We start from the raw sequence: 21,670 nt of genomic DNA, 5'->3' as shown, positions 1-21,670 counted from the left end.
GAATTATGCAGACTACAGACCAGTTTCACTGAAGACAATTTTTTTTTATACTTTTCTAGCTGACTTGGCAGACCTCTTCTAATAATATTTCAGTTCTTAAATTCAGTTTTGACTTTACCACATTGTTGAAGTTTCCGTTTAGAGTTTAGGCTGCATGCAAACTAATGTGACATGCTGTTTTCAATACCTCAGTTGCCTTCATACAAATTATCCCATGAGCAACTTATTCCCCATAAAACCACTTTGTTGCAGGTTACCTGTCCTGCTTTGGAAATAGTTCTCATTCAATGTAACATTACTGCTGGAAATAGTGAGCAGACATACTACTACTAAAAATAAATAAATAAAATATGTCTTCCAGCAAGAGAGGAAATGTTGGAGGATAAAAAAAAAGAGTAATTTTAAATGGTTTGTTCCAGTATTTATTCAGGAACAAGGGTCAAAGAAGACAGAATAGAACAGAACATGATTAATGAAAATCAGCAACTGGTGGTTTTTAACTTGCAGCCCTAATATTCTTATTTAGAATCAGAATTGGGCATTGATCATGTCCAAAAGCAGAGTCTAACAATATGCAGCTTATTTTATGTACTAAGTTTTATAAATTTATCTGAACTGTCACACTTGAGTTTTAAGTTTTTATCAATAAATACTGCCTATTATGCTTAAAAAAAGAATACTGAAATGAGATACCAATGGAATGTATGAACAAGTTATGTATTTTTACTCGCAAGTCATGTCAACACAAATGTAAGTGTACATTTTATTATTATTATAAACAAATAGTTGGAATCACAATGCAGCAACATTAATATTTTTGGTAAATGTCACTCATGAACTCTCAGGTACTGTCTGCCATTTCCTATTTCCTTTCTACTCTGAAGTGTACAACAGATAAATTGTTAGGAATGTAGTTTAACAATAATGCATTCCATCATTCGTAAGATTTGCATTTTACAGAAACATGGTGATGCTAACATTGTCTTTTAATTACAAAAGGAGAAGAAAAAAATTACACACACACAAAACACCAAACAATGTCAAGTTTTGCTCACAAAAAGTGGGAATTAAACAAACAGTACAACAATTCTATCTCAGATATATTTACACATGTGTGATGAAGCAATTCAACATCACCTAGCATTTTCAGTTATATTAAGCTAAAAATTAATCACAGGCATTCATTAGACAAGACAACTTTCAAACTTTTAATGGTTGTTTTTTAAGTTCGCATACACAAAAACAAGACTTGCTGTATGTTACAGAAATTACCTCAGTAAACAACAGCTTCTTCCTTTTATTATAAATAATGCTCACATGTCATGACTCTCAACTGCATACAAAATGATTAAAAAAATTAGTTCTGTTCAACTTCTCTGCACATATGATCACTTGCTAAAGTAACCTGTCTCACTTCCACTTCATTATTCCTTCAAACTGTGTTAAAAATATTATTACCATTTTATGTGTGTCAAACAATAGTAGGGTGCACAACAGGCTTTCTGGTTAATACTTGGGGGAATAATTATGACAGCTGCATAATTTGTGACTTTCAACTTAATTAATATGTGCATCTGGATTTTGTACTATTTACTCTCAAACACAAGGGTGTTACGCAACAGGTTAAGGTGCGAATCAAAACAATGCAGTATTTTTGTCAGTAATATGAAATAATATGGACTGTTTATTTAGTTTTTGAATTTACTCCCTAGACGTGAGATGTATCTTACACAGGAACAACCTGGGGAGAAAGACAATAGTATCTTAATGAAAATGACCTTAACTTTCACCATCAAAAAAGTATTTTGAAGTGTATGGAACTTACTACTAGCTACTTCAGCAAACACAAAGAATGTCACCCTGCAGGTTGTAACAAATTTAATCTAAATGATACTTCAACATATCACAGAATGATGATGGCTTATCATCATAGCATGTCGACAAAAACACAGCACATAAATTCTTGACATTGGCTCTGGTGCCTCCACATCAGTCTTTTCAGTACTCATCATCTGATCCATGACCTACATCAGCATTTCTACCCAACATGTAATTGTCCATATCAATTGATCGACAGTTATTGATTGCATAGCGTAATCTCTCTGCCATTATTTCTTGACTGGTATAAGGAGGAAGCCGGAGCTGAAAGAAGCATGTTTGTGCTGTAGGGAGGCCATCTGGTGCACGATCTACCTTCATTACCTGAAACGCAATTAATTAAAACTTCAGAAGGAATGACATATTGTTTACCATTATACTGATCTCACCACTACCACTTATTAAATCCTATGTAAACATTAAATACACTGCAAACATACCCATAATAACAGTGTGGCTGCCATATAGGTTCTTTATATGAGGATTGGAAATTTAATAGTGGGGCCATTCCATGTCAAATCAACCAATTGTACTACATGATTTGAACCACGACCTCTCCGATTTGGATGAATTTTTTTCAGGTAATGTACCCACTAACACTAGTTTAAATGTGAGATTTCAAATTTTTCTGATCTTTGATTTTTGATCAGTCAATGATTGTTTTAAAATGCTGTAGCTCAAAAACTATACAACCTAGAGAGCCCAAACTTGTGCCATTGTTTTCCTCTAAAAATTCCCTTCAGTTTGATATGTAACATGACTATGCTACCTAAATCTGAAAATTTTAAACTATTCCAAAAAAACATTTTTTGAAATTTCCAAAATCCTTACCCTCAGATTTCTTTATAAAAATTATGTGTGTTGTCCAGTCTAACTGACTACATGCATGCAAAATTTCAAGATGGCATCTCAATGGGTTCTTATATAAAATAATATTTTACTACCGCAATACACACTAGTGAGGTGAAAAGCAGACTATTTCTAGGCTATGAATACTAAGGTAGGCCTATGTAATTCTAACAAACTTAAATTATTATGTTAGCCTTTTTATGCAACATTACCCTCTTATTGTTTCTTAATTCATTAAATGATGTAGTGTTGTTTTAATTTAATGTTCATGATTCTTTTAACTATGCATCATAAGGAAGTGACCACATTTTAATTGGTAATATACATGCTACAAGTTAAAATTTTGAATAAAGCCACTCACCTTCATCCTTAGTTGTAAATGGAGATATTATCTTTTTCTTGGTTTTCCAGTGTTATTTGTAATCATTTACAACAAGTTCCTTATATCAGAAATTGGCATATAAGTAATTTCACTCGGGAAAAAGATTAACTTGTTGATATCTGCATGGATAGAACTGTATTTCTACAACCAGTTGGTATTTACAAAGTTAATACACATGGTATTTATACAACTTAGTGTTTAGTGAGGGTAGGTGTAACATAATTTGAATGTGCTTCTTTTATGAACTTTTAAGATATTTTTCCAAAGCAAGAGAAGACAACTTCATTTCTTTAGTACTTAAAGTGTAGGTTCTTCCCGTAGCTGTTATTGGATTTGCTGTTTGTAAAAAGTGTTTCCTGGTACATCTAATATATCTCTTGGCTGTGGATAGTAAAAAGACTGGGCTGGACCCTTTGGATGTAAAAAATTTATTCAGTACATGTCACTGTATTTTTCTTCAATGCATCCTAGCCACCAAGAGTCATCATATGCTACTGTCACTAAACCAGAAGTAATATTTTCCATATGTGATGGTGTTATTTGGTTCAGTGTTGTCACATATTCAAGAGACTCATCCACACTAAAATGATAAGGCTTGACAGTAATTTGACTCTCTGTGCAGGGTTTATATGAGGAAACTTTTGTGTTCCCACAATCACTTCTGAGTCACTAAACCAAGGAAGTAAGTATCCTTTGGTCAGTTCATAGTCCTCTGTTGTGCAATATTCAAAGTCAATGTTTTTTATGTTTTCCATGACAAATACATAAATTGATTTGAGTGTTACGATTTGATGGTTATATGGCCTTTGTAAGCTGGCTTTAGCAGCTAGCCGCTTAACAGTTCCACCAAGGCCATCGCATGTGCTCTTGCCATGGGATGTTGCAAAGAACTCCCACTCTGCCTCAACTTCAAAATCAGTTTTATGCAAACACAAATTAAGGAAGTTTTTCTTATTTTTATATTGTGCAGCGCTGCCATCAGAAAAGTAAGTAACTTTTTAAGTGCAAAAGGCAAGTTTTGCTTTATTATTTCTAGCAGTTTTTTCTGGAATACGTAGAAAGTAACTGCATTATGTTTCAGGCAATCTGATATGAAGACATACTGCAGATGTTTTAGTTTTCCCTCCCATTTATAATATATGATGAAAGGATGCAGTTTAGCTTCCCTGTTACATCAAGGTGGCCATAAGTGAGGTAGTGGCCAAAACTAGAGCCTTAACCCTATACGAAAATCTCATTTTTTTTATAATAAAAAGTGACTGTCGTACAAAATCGTAAGATTCTTAAGTTATTATCTTTTATATATTTTATTCTCACATTAAAATATCATTTAATGAATTAACAAACAATAAGAGGGCAATGTTGCATAAAAAGGCTAACATAATAATTTAAGTTTGTTAGAATTACATAGGCCTACCTTAATATTCATAGCATAGAAATAAGTCTGCTTTTCACCTCACTAGTGTGTATTGCGGTAGTAAAATATTATTTTATACAAGAATCCATTGAGATCCCATCTTGAAATTTTGCACACATGTAGTCAGTCAGACTGGACAACACATACAATTTTTATAAAAAAAATCCGAGGGTACGTATTTTGGAAATTTCAAAAAATGTTTTTTGGAATACTTTAAAATTTTCAGATTTAGGTAGCATAGTCATGTAACATATCAAATTGAAGGGAATTTATAGAGGAAAACAATGGTGCAAGTTTGAGTTCTCTAGGTTGTATAGTTTTTAAGCTACAGCATTTTAAAACAATCATCGATTGATCAAAAACTGAGGTTTTTTTTTTTTTTTTTTAAACCCTTGAAACTCAAAAACTGAAGGTCAGAAAAATCTGAAATTTCAAATTTAAACTAGTGGTAGTGGGTACATTACCTGAAAAAAAAAAAAAAATTCATCCAAATCTGAGATATCAAGGTTCAGACTGTTAGTTGATTTGAGATGGAATGACCCAGTGGCAACTATTTATTTACAGTTCATACAAAATAGATACATGTTTCAAAGTCTTACTAACCTTCAAAGTAGTCACCAGCATTGTGTATAACTTGTTGCCAGCGATCTGGAAGTTTTAGGGTATTCTTAGCAGTGCCAGTTGTGCTGACAGTTCGAGTGGTGCAGACTATTGACCGACAAATTTGTAGCAGTTCTGAAGCGAATGCCGTGAAGTGTTTCTTTCAGTATAGAAATCGAGTTGAACTCACAAGGGCTTAAGTCAGGGGGAGTGCAGTAGGTGGTACAGCACTTAGCAGCCCCATCAGTCAAGCAAATCAGTAACAGCTTGCACTGTACGTGCTTGAGCATTGTCCTGCAAAATGATGGTCAGGTCCTGCAGAAAGTGTCATCACTTCTGTTTCTATGCTGTTCATTTTTGGAACACAACCTATGACCAGCTTGGAGACGGAAGTGATGACACTTTCTGCAGGACCTGACCATCATTTTGCAGGACAATGCAGGGCAAGCTGTTACTGATTTGTTTGACTGATAGGGCTGCTAAGTACTATACCACCTACTGCACTCCCCTGACTTAAGCCCTTATGAGTTCAACTCGATTTCTAAACTGAAGGAAACACTTCATGGCATTCGCTTCAGAACTGTTACAAATTCGTTGGGCAATAGACCGCACCGCTTGAACTGTCAACACAACTGGCACTGCTAAGAGTATCCTACGACTTCCACATTGCTGACAATGAGTTAAACACAATGCTGGTGACTACTTTGAAGGTCAGTAAAACTTTGAAACATGTATCTATTTTGTACGAACTGTAAATAAATAGTTGCCACTATTAAAGTTCCAACCCTTGTATGTAGTTCTAGGTGCCAGGTGAAATAATGATATAATTTCTTAATTCTTCACTGTACATTGTACTTATACTACTCCAACTTTACTTTTACTTCCCAAATTTGTTTATGGAACTGACTTCAGCTCAGTTCTCCTAAGAAATCTGTCAATTAAACCGAACTTTAACTACTAATAAAGTTTTTATGGCTGCAGTCAAGTTACTGAAAATGTGTGTGCCTGAATAATGGACACCTTTTCGGACCAAAGTATAAGCGGTGATCAGAAAGTTTCTGTTAGAAAGCTCATACAGTTCAGAATCGGTATGTCAATCAGGCAAAACCCACATGGACACCGAGGCAATCATCCCATTGATGCACCAGGTTGAAGATACCCGTTTGGTGAAACACCATGTCCCGCCGCATGAAGTAGTCTGTAACTGCCTGCTGCACATCCTCATCTGACAGGAACCATCCATCCCTAAAGGCCTTTTTCAAGGGACCAAATACATGACAATCACACAGAGAGAGGACTATACGGCAGGTGCTTGAGAGTCCATCACTTCAGCTGGCATAACTTCCCAGTTAAAACATTTGCAGTATGGGAATGTGCATTATCATGAAGCAGCAGCACCCCTTGGTGCACCATTCAATAGACGTGCTGTCCCACACACATTCTTCAGTCTCCGGTGTATGTCTACTGGTGTTTGTCCTTCGCAGTCAAGAAAGGAGCAACAACATGTTGGTCCTGTTATTATGCATTTAGCAATAACATTGCCATAGTTCACTTTTCCATATTTACTACACTCATGTCGGAAAGGCACAGGTGCCACCTTAATCCCTTGCCTACATGTCGATGCTTATATACTCGCATTGGAGTCGTGCTGTGCTGCATATACACTTCAGCAATGCCCTCAAATGGAAACTCTTTGATCACCTCTTATATGTGACTTTGTGCAGATTACTCTTATTTCTAGTAATGACTCCATGAACTGAGCTGGCTAAATGTCAGTGTAACTTTGTACACATCACTGGTGAATATGAAAATGATTGGAGTTGCAGTTCTCTCTGACATCTAGAATGGCCACCACAATGCTTTGGTGGTGTTGGTGTTCAGTGTTGTTTCTAGGCCTGGTAGGGTATATATGGGGTGTGAATAGCATCAGACATTGAGTATCACTGTGAAGGTCTTGAAGATGCCATACACCCACGTGAGACAGCATTATCAGCACCTGACAGAGGTAGAAAGTGGCCTCATTGTAGTCTTTATTTGGCTGGCTGGTCAGACTGTGCAAGGTCAGAGACTAGCAGCAGATGGATTTGGGAATTATCAACCTGTGCACAGGCTGTTTAGATGGCTCTCATTGGTGAGCACAGTGCCACTCTGGGAAGAGGTTCCATTTTTCCAGTGTTTTGGAGAGGCACAGCAATGTTATTCCTGACATTATGGTGGATGTTACTCCTAGCATTACGGTGTGATGGGCCATTGGGTATGACTTGAGGTCATGGATGGTAGTGATTGAGGGAACTCCGATGGCACAATGGTATGTTACAGACATCTTGTGTCCTCATGTGTAACTTCTCTTGTGACAATATCATGGTGCCATTTGTAACAGGACATTGCTCATCCAAGCATGGCAAGTGTCTCTATGAATTATCTGAGTGACATTACAGTACTCCTGTGGCTGGCAAGGTCCCCAGATTTGTCTCCAATAGTACATATGTGGAAGCAGAAAATGATGGTTTTATGACACTATTCGCAACTAAATCTGTGTATGCATTCAGGTCAGAGGGCATGCAATATCATACTGATAAGTGGGCCCATAAAGACACATTCTTGGTCAATTTGACTTGACTTTGTAATGACTGACATAAATTCACATATCCAACTCATGAAGTTTCACTTCATTTCCTCCACCCCCTCAGGTTGCTTAACTTATATTTTTTGTCAGACAGTATATATTGGAAAGGAGTAGTTGGTATCCACAGTTCTGTGAAAAGGTCTTTGCTGGACATTCTTCAGTTCACACCACAAGTAATTCATATTTTTATTATCTTGGCATAGGAAAACAGCCGAGTTACCACAAGAAATGACCCTTATAACATTATGAAGTGAATCTTTCCCAACTGTCTGACAATATCCGCATTGCAAACAAAACCTTGATTACGTGTTTCAGCAGTTTGTGGTATGACACACTTGAACAATTTATTATCAAACTGTAAATCTAAGAATCTAAATGTTATTGTCTTATATCTGCTTTCTGCCATATTTTAGGCATATATCAGGAGGGAGTGGAGATGAATTTGGATCATTCTAAGTTTTCATTTTATTTATGTTCTTACACTCACTATCTCATCTCATCACAACTTAGTATCTGATTGGCTCTGTCACCAGGCACACAGTTTTTTAGATTAGATTAGATTAGATTTACTTTCATTCCAATTGATCTGTAGTGTGGAAGTCCTCCAGGATGTGGAACATGTCAGAAAAACAACAATACATGACAAATATTTACAACTAAAACAAATAAGCTAATGTACCATTCCACAGGTCCCAAGTGGAATGATCGTCATTTTTTAATGAACACTAAGAGTCATTTTACAAATACTAATGCACTGAATTTAAAATAAAAAAGTTTTTTATTTGTTTATAAGGTAATAAACATGTAATGCAACTACTGTAATACTTATTTGCAATGAACACATTACTGCACTGAAATGGTGCAGAAGTTAGATTATACTTACACACACACACACACACACACACAAATTTTCAATGAACACATTACTGCACTGAAATTGTGCAGAGGTTATGTTGTACTTATATACAAATCAGTTGGTTTTACTAAGAAATTCATCAATGGAGTAGAAGGAGTTGGCCACCAATAAATCCTTTAGGCTTCTCTTAAACTGAATTTCATTGGTTGTTAAGCTGCTAGCAAGTTATTGAAAATGTGTGTTCCTGAATAATGCACACCTTTTTGTACAAGACTAAGTGACTTTAAATCCTTGTGAAGATTATTCTTATTTCTAGTATTGATTCCATGAATTGAGCTGTTGGTTTGAAAAAGTGATATATTTTTAATGACAAATTTCATTAAGGAATAAATATATTGGGAAGCAGTAATGACTCTGGTTTGGATAGCACATATCCTCTTGGCGAGTCACACACATCTAATATCTACCTTGGTTTTTCATTAGCAAATGCATTATCTATTTCTAAGCCCAAATGTTAAATATGAACAGAAAATTTTAGTATTGTCTTTCTAATAACAAAATGTAGGTCATTCAAAATACACTGTTGCACTTCTCTCCAACAAGAACTTACTTAAGTAGTATCAAAAATGTACTATAACCATACCTGAAATCTTTGAGACAGATCTGCAAGATTGGCAGGCAAACGTGAACGCCCAGATACGAATCTCATAAACAGCACTCTCTCAGCACTGCTAAATCCTTCAAGTATTTCCCAAAGCCACTTTACAAGGATATTGTTCTCATCCAGTTCTCTGTATCTGTGGAAATATTTCAAACATTTTATAATGTTCAAAGGTGTTATGAGTAGAACTATAAAACAAAATAACTGGGACCTGCTTACAAAAAAGACACACTTTTTTATTCATTTATATTACTGTGTATTCTAAAATCAAAAATATTGATCACTTATAAGAGGAGTGCAAACAGGAACTCCAACATGCATCAATCTTCCTGTCAGTCAGTTTAAAAATGTCAGTTTTATTTTTTGCTTCACTGGTGTAAATTTACATGCTGGTGTCTGACTGAAAGCGTGAATAGTAAAAATACAGCCAAAACAGAAACCAATAAGACTGAAATCACAGAAAACGAATATTGTAATATCTTGTGTGGGTGATATGCTTATGTAATACTTGTAAATTGGAGGATGAAAGGCACATTTATTATAAAGTTTTGGTTGCTTTGATCAGTGTAAACATACGTAAGGAGCAAAACAAAAAACAATATCCATAGTGAAAAATTCTTTTGTCGCACTACATACTATGAGGAGGGGGGGGGGGGGGGGGGGGGGGAGGGGGGGGGGGGAACATGAGTCATACCTGGGTAGCTCAATTCGTAAAAGCATTACCTGTGAAAGGCAAGATTTCGAGTTTAAGAGATGAGAAATGTGATAATTTTTAAATGGGTTGTGTGTATCGGCTGTGTTGACAGTGTTTTATGGCACACACTGTAGTTCAATGAACTCTGCGGTATACACACTTGAGAATTAACGTGTTTGCAGCAGCGAAACAAAGGGACTGCAAGAAGAACCTCGATGTAGGCGATCAGCATTCTTGACACCGGCTTAATAATATTTTGTACTATGGCTTGAGATACTGGAATAGAAAGACATGTTTTTGGAGCGGATCTAATAGTACTGTTGCACAGCAGTCATTACAGAACTAGTTAGTGAATTAAGTTTATTTACACGCTGAGGTGCAATATCTTGTGAACAGAAATAAGAAAGTGGTTCTTTTGTTAAAGAGAACTATATAAATAAATATTTATTCATGCGTGAGCAGTTTCATCATTTTAACAACTTTGGAAATTTGTGCTTCAAACTTTACATACATGCACAATTAGACATTTGTATCTGCGGCTTTATGAGTGTTAGTTTGAGCCTGCATGTGGTCCAGTTCCATCACAATAGGCCATTTTTGCATTGGGACTGTAACTTATTAATATTTTCTCTCCCGACAACTGAATCAATTACATTCATACACCCCTGAGTGTGCTATGAGTGTAGGTGGTCATCTATGTCTAATGTGAGAAATAAACTTAAATAAGCTTTTCAGAAGGGCAATGTGCAACAGCAGTAGAGCGAGGTGTGGAGTGCGGAGGCTACAGCTTTGCTACACTTAATCATTATGGTGACTGTACAAACCTAGATCCTACAAGCAAACTTGTTAAACATACAGATAGTGGACAGTCCTGAAAGCTTTGATCCATTTAAAGTCAGCACTCCTAATTAAAGGGAAAAAACTTTTTTGTGAAACACATTAACACTTAACTTAATGTTCAAGTAATATTCATTCCAACTTTAACACTTCACGTTTAATATTCATTGAAGTAAATCACCGTTTAAATTCTTCTCCCTTTGTTTTTCTGTTGCCACACCAAAAGTGGCAAAATTGTACAGGATGGTCAGTAGGACTTTTGGGGGAAGTTTTTGTATTTCACAACTCATACAAATACCTGGGTGTAACACTTTTTAGGGATATGAAATGGAATGATCACATAGGTTCAGTTGTGGGTATAGCAGGTGGTAGACTTCAGTTTATTGGTAGAATACTGGGGAAGTGCAATGAGTCTGCAAAGGAGATTGCTTAATAATCACTCGTGTGACCCATCCAAGAATATTGCTCAAGTGTGAGAGAGCTGTACCAGATAGGACTAACAGGGGATATTGAACATACATGGAGGAGGGCAACACAGATGGTTACAGGTTTGTTTAATCCATGGGAGAGTGTCAGAGAGATACTGAAGGAACTGAAATCGCAGACTCTTGAAGACACTCATAAAATATCCTGAGAAAGCCTATTAACAAAGTATAAAGAACTTGATTTAACTGATTACTCTAGGGATATACTTCAGCCCCCTATGTATAGCTCACATAGGGGTTGTGAGGATAAGATTAGAATAATTATGGCACACACAGAAGCATTCAAAAAACCATTCTTCCCTTGCTCCATATGTGATTGGAACAGGAAGAAACCCTAAACAGTGGTTTGCAGATTATAGATGTAGATGTACAGTGTGTAATATCTGTTTTGTAAATTTTGTTTTGTGCTTGCTGTGGAGCTGGGTATACTTGTGTAGCTGAACAGCACGGTCCATCACAAACTATCTTCCAGACTCAACAATTATTAATACAAGCAAGATTAGCAAATTGCCTTTGACTGTAGACTCCTGTACCAGTCTTCTAAGACACAAACTCTTTAATGAGAACATGTGATGTATTGAATGTATCTTCTAGTAGTTAGTGATTTGTACATACATTATAGTACTGTGTGTTATATGTGTATTATATTTCATTTTTGTGTACTGTAAATTCAGTGTAAGGATAGATCAGGTGCAAGATTTGTGTATTGTTACTGGGGTATGGTAAGGACTTGTGCTTAGTTTTGCAAAATGCAGAGTGAACAGCAATTGGATGTTCAGCCAATAGCTACTACTAGGTTGAACATGGAGCCTTTAATGGAAATATTGAACAGATTATGTCTTTTGGTGACTCAAGTAGACAAAATATATGAAATCAGAACAAAGATAGACGAAACAGATTAACTAACCACAACAGTGTCTACTGTGGCTACTACTGTGAACGAAGTAAGTACTAATCAATATTAGAGAAGCAAAGCTGCTATTCACCATATAGCGGAGCTGCTGAGTTGCAAATCTGCACAACAAAAAGATTCCTACAATTTCGGCCATTAACGCCTTTGTCAACAGTAGACACACACACACACACACACACACACACACGCACACACGCACACAACTTCCACACATGACTGCAGTCTCAGGTGACTGAAACTACACAAGCAGCAGCACCAGTGTATGATGGGAGTGGCGACTGAGTGGAGGTAAGGAGGAGGCTGGGGTGGAGAGGGGGAGGCATAGTACAGTGGGGGTGGCGGACAGTGAAGTGCTGCAGTTTAGATGGAGGGCAGGGGAGAGGTAGGGAGTGTGGGGGGTAGCAGAAAAGGAGAGAAATAAAAAGACTGGGTGTGTTGGTGAAATGATGGCTGTTTAGTGGGAATGGGAACAGGGAGGGGGCTGGATGGGTGAGGACAGAGACTAATGACTCAGCATCTCCACTATATGGTGAGTAGCAGCTTTCCTTCTCTAACACTGTTACATTCCATCCTGGATTTTCCACTGTTTGATTGTAAGTCTTAGTCAGGGCGACACAAATAGTAAGGTGGAAGATATCATGACTAAGCAGGGTTTGGAGTAGATAATATCACATGTAACAGAGATAGCCCCACAGCATGAGAGTATGGCACTTGAAATCAAACTTTTGCGGGAATGTCAAGGTACGGTTAAGTCTGCAGTAGATCAGTTGAATGCACAGATTGCTACCATAGGGTTTAATGTAGAAAAGTTGATGAGCATCACAAACTTTTTTCTAGAAAACTTGAAGAATTGCTACAATTAAAGAGAAGCAAGTTGAGACTCATGTGCAACAAACTATACAAGCAACTGTAGATAGTTTTACTCTCCAGTACCGAATGCAAAATAAAGGAACAAATAGGTCCTAACTTCATCCAGTGGAGGAAGCAGATTAATGAGTAAGTGAAGAAATTTTCAGAAGATGTAGCAGAGGACCAAGAGGTGCTACAAACACCAAAGGTAGAGGAATGTTATGTGCAAATGCCACAGACCTACAGCCCCATACCAAGCACAATACAAGTAATTGGCAAGTGTATCAAGCACTCACAAATTGCAATTCAGCTGCTGCTACAGGTGTACTGTCACCAACAAACCTATATGTGACCATACTCATGGAGATAAGTTACTGAAACATAGGTAGTTTCAGCCCTTCACTGATGAGAAAAAATCTGTAAATCTAGTTCTGATGAGAAAAAAATCTGTAAATCTAGTTGTTTTCATATGAGGATTTCATGGAGATTTGCCAAGAGCATGGACTGAAACTCACAAAATTAGGCATGTGGTTGGCTATTTCCAAGGGGACCCTATGTTATGGGCTATAGGTATGGTTGAGCAGTGCAATACTTATGAAGAGTTTGAAAGAGCTTTTCTACCAAAGTTTTGGTCATGTAGCAAACAAAAGACGCTTAAAGAACAAATGTTTAACTGAGAAGTCTTCTCTTACAAAAACAAATATTTAAGATGGTATTGGGATGAGACAATTGCCCATAAATATTTGCTGTGCATATTAAAATAAAAATTGCCAGTTGAAATCAGGGACAAACTCATCCATGCCAATGAGTATAATGTCAAAGAGTTCTTGTCAGTGTTAGAATCAATAGAGCTGATTCAAGAGGACATTAAAGTTATAGAAGGACCAATGAGTAATAATATGCCTGGCTCTAGTCAGTACAACAGCTGTGCATGCAATTATAACAAAATGAGTGGTCAAATAGTCAACAGTAGTAACAATAGTCACCCACAAGATCACCAATACAGAAATGATAGTCATTACCATTATAACCAAGCAAATGGAAAAGGTTCTACTTTTAGGCCAAATAAGAGCAAGCATAACTGACCAAACTGTAGGTTCAACCCAATGTATGGGAACAACAATAATATGAGCCATAACAACCATTGGAATCAGACAGTCAGATGTCACAATCACAAACATGGATGCAAACTGGCAGGAACAGCTGCCAGTAATCAGGGATATGACTGAGAATAGTGCTCTACAATAGGGCACTACGCCTTGCCCCAGAGGTTCTGTCTGTGAGGACTACAGGGACTATCAACAGAAGGTTAACGTCATCCAATATAATGAAGGTGTTGACTTGAAAGAAGAGCTCTGTGCAGATACTAACCATTCTAGTCGAGATGGTGTTGGATATGGTTGTGCTGGTTAACGAAATCTCTCGCAGTTTTTCTGGCAAACTATTACTTAAGGAAAGATTGTCCCGTCTTCGACCCGCAATTTTAGGACAGTTGATGCAGTTGGCAGGCAATCATAATTAATAAGATACGTTCAATGTTGGTAGTTGAACTTGGAAATGTAGTGATGAAATGAATGTTCCTTGTGATAAATAAGTTATTAGTTGATTGTATCGCTGGTTGGGAAAGCATTTGTGAGAAGGATGAATGTATCAACTTCTCGACAGGCAGATTTCTATTTAAAATAGATGGTGCCAAAGTCCAATTACACCTTCTCAGGCAAGGGAGTAAGCACGAGTGATATTGCAGAGGGCACATATTAAATTGATTACGGACAGCAACTGTAATTACTCCATGCGTATTAACAGAGATAAGACAGCTCTTAGATTAGAGGAACAGGTCTGTAAGAAATTAGAGAAGAGCCAGCACACCTTAATATAGATCAGTTAGCCAGCTTAATGAACAGTTACTATGAGGTCTATGAGGAAAGACCTGGCCATGTAAAGGGACAAAACTACCACCCTGAAGTTTACTCACATAAGACTTTCTGCCTTTTATCCAATCTCCTGGGTAATCTGCAAATCTGCAGTAGAGGAAGAGATCAGCTGAATTGTTTTTGTGGGACTTAACTGAGCTTTGAACAGCCTCTATTGTAGCCTGCTCCTCATGGTACCGAATAGTGACGGAAAAGCTCACCTAGTACTCAATTGCCCCCATGAATTATACTATAATCGTTCCAATATGTACACAGGGAACATTGATGAGTTAATACAAAACTTTCATGGTGTACAGTACTTGATCGGTATAAATATGTGTTCAGCATATTGGAAGATTAGCCTTGATCAGCCTTCACGAAAGTATACAACATTCTTATATGCAGGAAGAAGCTACCATTTTAAGGTTCTCCCATTCGGCCTTAATATAAGTGCCGGAGTGGATTATGTATTGGGATCTGGGCAGTGACAAATCCCTTTGCACTCCTTGTGGATGAATTGTTAATAGCAACAGCTACTTGGTGGAACACACAGAGCTATTAAACAAATGTACTGAAAGCTTTTAGAAAAGCTGGGTTGCTAGCAAATTTGCAAAAGTCACAATTTGCTTGGAAAAGACAAAGTTTCTTGGCCATTTGCTTCATATGAAAGCAATTCTGCCTGATTCTGAGAGGATTCACACACTTAAGAATGTTCATATCCCACGAATGAAAAACGATTGACAGAGTTTCTGGGACTTATCTCATTCTTTTGAAGGTTCGTGCCAGATCAGTCATTTAATGCAGAAGCATTGTTTAATCTGCTATGGAAGAATGCCGCCTTGCACTCGACAATCAAATGTAATGAAGAATTTAATGCTATCAAGGTGCTGTTAGAGTCCAAGCTGTTGTACCACCCAGACATGTTACTAGATTTTGGTCTGATGACAGATGCCTCTTCAGTTGGATTAAGAGCCTGCCTATTCCAGGTGAGAATGATGGGCAGAAAGCCAATGTTTTGTTCAATAGCACTCGCTAGCAGAGCACCGTCACCATACAAAACGTCATATGCTACAACAGAACAGGAAGCGCTGGCAGAGGTTTGGGCTTTCTGCAAGTTCAGTTACTATCAGTTTGGAGCCAACACAGTTGTGTATTTTGTGACAAGCTCTAAAGTTCTTGCAAACTTGTAAATTAACGCATTCCTGGCTGTCAAGATGGATTTTGGCACTGCAAGAATACAATTTTAAAATCATATACACAGGGTGTATCAAAAAGAATCATCTGATTTGGCACATCTACATTTCTGAAACTAATAAACATATACCATGAATTTTGTTTTTCGATGAATGCGAATTATTTTTTTTTTTTCCTTCATAGGAGTTAAATCTCCCCTCGCCCCTTTTGAGATACATGGAACATGTCAATGTGATATTATATGTCTTCAGTTACAGCTTCCACAGCTGTTGTTTTGCGATGTCTCAGTTCATTCATTGTTGTTGGTAATGGAGGCACATAACATAAACCCCCTCAATAAGTAATCACATACAGTGAGGTCCTGTGACCTTGGAGGCCAGTAATGCAATGCTGAATCATTTGGTCCAGTGTGACCAATCCAGCATTCAGTAGCCCATTGATTTAAAAATTCCCGCATTTCCAGATGCCAGTGTGGTGGTGCCCCATCCTGTTTTTGATTGAAGTCATTCAAATCAGTCTCCAACGGTGGGAAAAGAAAGTTCTCAACAGTGTTCTCGGCAACTGTACAAAACACATTAAATTTTGGAGAGTCCCTCTCAGAATTGTTCATGCCATCGGCTAATGCTGTGTGCTGTAGGAGGATCCACATCACACCTAGTATGAAAGCCACAATGAACAGTTATTACTGACTCGCACTGCACAAAATGTAGAACACAAAACGCTTCCTGTTATCTTGGCACCATTTTTACTAGAACTGCTGATACCTAGAAGGAACCATGTAAAACTCGAGAGTTTGCTCTTTCCAACAGTATGTTGAAGAAATCAAGTCTTGCCAAATATATCAGAAAAGAAACTGGATAATCACTAGAGTAAAGGACCATACCACCACAAAACACTGGACAAGCCCCTGGCCATCATGTGTGTGGACATCTGTGGGCCAGTACTCTGAGCCAGAAGTGGATGTAGGTGCATTGTAGCATTCTTTGATGTATTTATGAAGTATGTCAAGGTGCACCCATTGAAAAAAGCAACTTATGCTCCTATTCTGAAATGGCAAACCACATGCTGTATTTTCAGACAATGCAGCAAATTTCACATGTTTTGCTCAAAGGCATGCACTCAAAAGAGCAGGTTTCAAGCAGGTACCAAATTCCAGGTACCAGCCCAAAAGGAAACCAGTTGAGAGAGTCACCCAGGTTAAACAATTTGTGCGGACATACTGCCACAACAGGCAGACAAAATGGATTGACTACTTGGCATAGTATGAAGAAATTATGAACCATTTACCAAGTATGACAACCCAGTTCACAGCAGTGGAGCTGATGTTCCAACAAGAAGAGAGGGATGAGTGGGTGCGAAAGATACCCAGGATACCAGTTGAGAATCCTCAGTGGAAGGAGAAGGTGAGACAACCATTAGTCTAACTGACTGAACAAGCTCAGGTTTGGAAACGGGCATATGACAAAAGGAGATTGCGGATGCAAACATATAATGTAGATGAGCAAGTACTTTTGTGGACTCATTTGAAATCTTCACTCTTGAAGAGGTGAAATAGTAAATAGCAACTATTAGATGTTGGTTCATTTGAAATACTAAGAATTTCACACCCTGGAGCTTACTTATTAGACTATCCAGGAATGCAAAGGATACAAGGGTTATACCCACATCAGGACATAAAAGCGATATTTCTCCTGAGGAGATGAATCCCAGATGAAATGTAAATATGAAGATAATTTCTTGTAAATAATATATTTAAGTAGATGTGGTAAGTATGACTTCTTGGTAGTAAGTAAGTTTATTATTGTGTCCTCAACTGTTAAAGAAACCTGGGAATAATTTCGAATTTTGAGTACACTTATGTGAATGTGTGTACTAAACATGACCAATTTTCCTAAAGAGATGAGAGTTTATAATAATCATATGTGTTATTTCATATAGTGATTGATGATTTCTCTGTGTAGTGTTAAGTTTCTATTTCTGAGATAGGATTGCCAGATTAATTATATTCCATAATGATTTGTCAAAAAGTTAAGTTCTGTGGACCCTAGACAACACATAACTTACATGTGATAATTTTGTGTCACAAGTGTGGCGTGTAATGAATTTAGTCCATGTTTTTACTGCTATGAATCATTAAATTGTATTAGTAGGGCAGCTGGTAAAGGGATTTATGGTGAGGACTGTAGGCTGAAATCTTGTGGAGAGAGTATTTATATGTATTCGAGCCTTCAGCTCATTTTTAGCTAAGAGATAAATGATCATGCCCAATAAAATTTTCCGGTTCAGAATATACAATCAAACTTAAATGGAAGATGGAAGAGAGTATTGTTTTAAAATATTTGTACCATAATCATCAATATTGAGGATGGATGTCATGATACATACAACTATGATCTTCTAGTGAAGCAGTGGCAGTGGCAGTGTCTATAGTGACGTGAATCTTCAATTCAAATATAAAAAGACATAAATAAAAAGAAAGCCCAAGTTGTCGAAACACACAAACTGTGAATATGAGAGTTGAATGCAGAAGACTTGGATGAGGTGATAATTAAAAGCTGTGAGTGTACCATAGATTCTGTGAACAATCTGTGACATTTGTGCAGAAAATCTTCTGCTACTGCTAATGAGGTAGTGATGGTCTAAAACATGAATCAACTTCTGACAATCTTATCATGTCCCACAAAATTCTGAGATTTGATGATCAATCCGGTTCCTGTTCTGCCCCACTTGCTTCTCCACCAAGGAGGACTTCCCTTCTTTGGCTTTCTAGACCCTCGAGCTCTTCACCTTCCATTCCCAACTATAGTGCAATTTGCCAATGTTGCCTTTCAAGTCACCAATGGTGTCTTCAAGTCCCACCGATGATTCAAGAACCGCGTTTGAACATTATTAATTACACCTAACTCTCACAGCAAACATGAATAGACACTGATGAATGGTATGAAAACTTATCCCATTATGCAAAGGACAATTATTGTGATGTAATACCAATATGTATGCAACTGCTCCTTCACAGTTCTATTCATTCAATTTAAATCCTATTTGGGTTATAAACCATTTAAGCTTATCAATTATTTATCTTGTAAATTCATATGATGGTGATTGGTATGGAGTCAGGTGAGCAGAAGGCTGACGGGTCTTTCTCATTGTTCTCCACAGGTTTCTGGAGAGACTTGCCCAAATGGGGAAATCTTAAAGATAAATTGCCGTGGCAAAACTGGCTGTTCTATTGTACCTGAACATCCAATATAGTCAACCTTACTGAATGCTAGCTTGTTGTTTTATGCCATCTTCAGTGACTGTATCAGCTGTTGCTGTGTTCTTTACAGCATTTCATACTGAGTACATGCTTGCTTGTCTTTAGTCATTCTTAGTGGTAGCAAAATGTGTTTATTTAAAAAAGTTTCGCTACCACAAGGAGCATCATGTAATGACACAAATTGACTTAAGAGATAAGAAATGTGCTGATTTTGAGATGGTTGTGTATATCAGCTATACTGATGATGTTGTATGGCATAGACTGTAGTTCAACAAACTCCACCCTATGTGCGCTTGAGAATTAATGTATTTTGGGGCAGGGAAAGAAAGTGACTGCAAGAATAAACTTTGCATAGGTGATGCTACTCTCTGCTGGTATAGCATCCCTGACACTGCTTAATAATATTTTTTACTGTGGCTTGAGATATTGGAATAGAAAGATGTAATGCTGAAGCGGATCTACTTGCATTGTTGCATGGCAGCCATTATGGAATTAGTTAGAGAACTAAGTTTGTTTAAACACTGAGGTGCAATATCTTGTGAACAGAAATATGAAACTGGTTCTTTTATTAAAGAGAGCTATTGTATAAATAAATATTTTTCAGAGTGAGCAATATCACCATTTTAACAACTTTGGAAAATTTTGCTTCAAGTTTACATAAGCACACAATTAGACATTCATATCTGCAGTTTTATGATTGTTAGTTTGGGCCTGCATGTTGTCCAGTTCCTTCACAACAGGCCATCTTTGCGCTGGAACTGTATCTCTCAAATATTTTCTCCCCCAAGAACTGAAATGACTACATTCATAAATCCCACATCATGATACAAGTGTAGGTAGCCACTCATGTCCAACCTGAGAAATAAACTTAAATAAGCTTTTCAGGAGGGCGGTGTGCAATAGCAGCAGTGTGCAGTGTGGAGGCTACAGTTTCATACTGCTACCACTTGATCATTATGGTGACTGTGCGCACCTATTATTATAGAAGTAAACTTATTAAACACATACATAGTGGACAGTCCTTACAGCTTGTTTTTGTTGTTGTGGTCTTCAGTCCTGAGACTGGTTTGATGCAGCTCTCCATGCTACTCTATCCTGTGCAAGCTTCTTCATCTCCCAGTACATACTGCAACCTACACCCTTCTGAATCTGCTTAGTGTATTCATCTCTTGGTCTCCCTCTACAATTTTTACCCTCCACACTGACCTAAAATACTAAATTGGTGATCCCTCGATGTCTCAGAACATGTCCTACCAACCGATCCCTTCTTCTAGTCAAGTTGTGCCACAAGCTCCTCTTCTCCCCAATTCTATTCAATACCTCCACATTAGTTATGTGATTTACCCATCTAATCTTCAGCATTCTTCTGTAGCACCACATTTCGAAAGCTTCTATTCTCTTCTTGTCTAAACTATTTATCGTCAAAGTTTCACTTCCATACATGGCTACACTACATACAAATACTTTCAGAAACAACTTCCTGACACTTAAATCTATACTCGATGTTAACAAATTTTTCTTCTTCAGAAACCCTTTCCTTTCCATTGCCAGTCTACATTTTATATCCTCTCTACTTTGACCATCAGCAGTTATTTTGCTCCCCAAATAGCAAAACTCCTTTACTACTTTAAGTGTCTCATTTCCTAATCTAATTCCCTCAGCATCACCCGACTTGATTCGACTACATTCCATTATCCTCGTTTTGCTTTTGGTGATGTTCATCTTATACCCTCATTTCAAGACACTGTCCATCCCGTTCAACTGCTCTTCCAAGTCCTTTGCTGTCTCTGACAGAATTACAATGTCATTGGTGAACCTCAAAGTTTTTATTTCTTCTCCATGGATTTTAATACCTACTCCGAACTTTTCTTTTGTTTCCTTTATTGCTTGCTCAATATACAAATTGAATAACATCGGGGATAGGCTACAACCCTGTCTCACTCCCTTCCCAATCATTGCTTCCTTTTCATACCCCTGGACTCTTATAACTGCCATCTGGTTTCTGTACAAATTGTAAATAGCCTTTCGCTCCCTGTATTTTACCCCTGCCACCTTCAGAATTTGAAAGAGAGTATTCCAATCAACATTGTCAAAAGCTTTCTCTAAGTCTACAAATGCTAGGAATGTAGGTTTGCCTTTCCTTAATCTATTCTCTAAGATAAGTCGTAGGGTCAGTATTGCCTCACGTGTTCTAACATTTCTACGGAATCCAAACTGATCTTCCCCGAGGTCGGCTTCTATCAGTTTTCCAATTCGT

General features: G+C 37.4%; 1 protein-coding gene across 1 annotated transcript in view; it reads right to left on the bottom strand.

Moving 5' to 3' along the window:
- Positions 1 to 399: 399 nt before the first annotated feature.
- The window catches only part of LOC126095271 (probable E3 ubiquitin-protein ligase HERC1), an 814,023-nt gene continuing 792,752 nt past the window's right edge, over positions 400 to 21,670 (bottom strand). The window contains exons 71-72 of the mRNA XM_049910030.1: positions 9,252 to 9,405; positions 400 to 2,202 (exon numbers count right to left, since the gene is read on the bottom strand). Of these exons, the coding sequence (XP_049765987.1) occupies positions 1,999 to 2,202; positions 9,252 to 9,405 (358 nt within the window). The 3' untranslated portion in view covers positions 400 to 1,998. The remainder of the gene's footprint in view (positions 2,203 to 9,251; positions 9,406 to 21,670) is intronic.

The sequence above is a fragment of the Schistocerca cancellata genome, chromosome 8 (genome assembly GCF_023864275.1).
Source record: "Schistocerca cancellata isolate TAMUIC-IGC-003103 chromosome 8, iqSchCanc2.1, whole genome shotgun sequence".
Classification (NCBI taxonomy): domain Eukaryota; kingdom Metazoa; phylum Arthropoda; class Insecta; order Orthoptera; family Acrididae; genus Schistocerca; species Schistocerca cancellata.
This window is presented reverse-complemented; position numbering and strand designations above follow the sequence as displayed.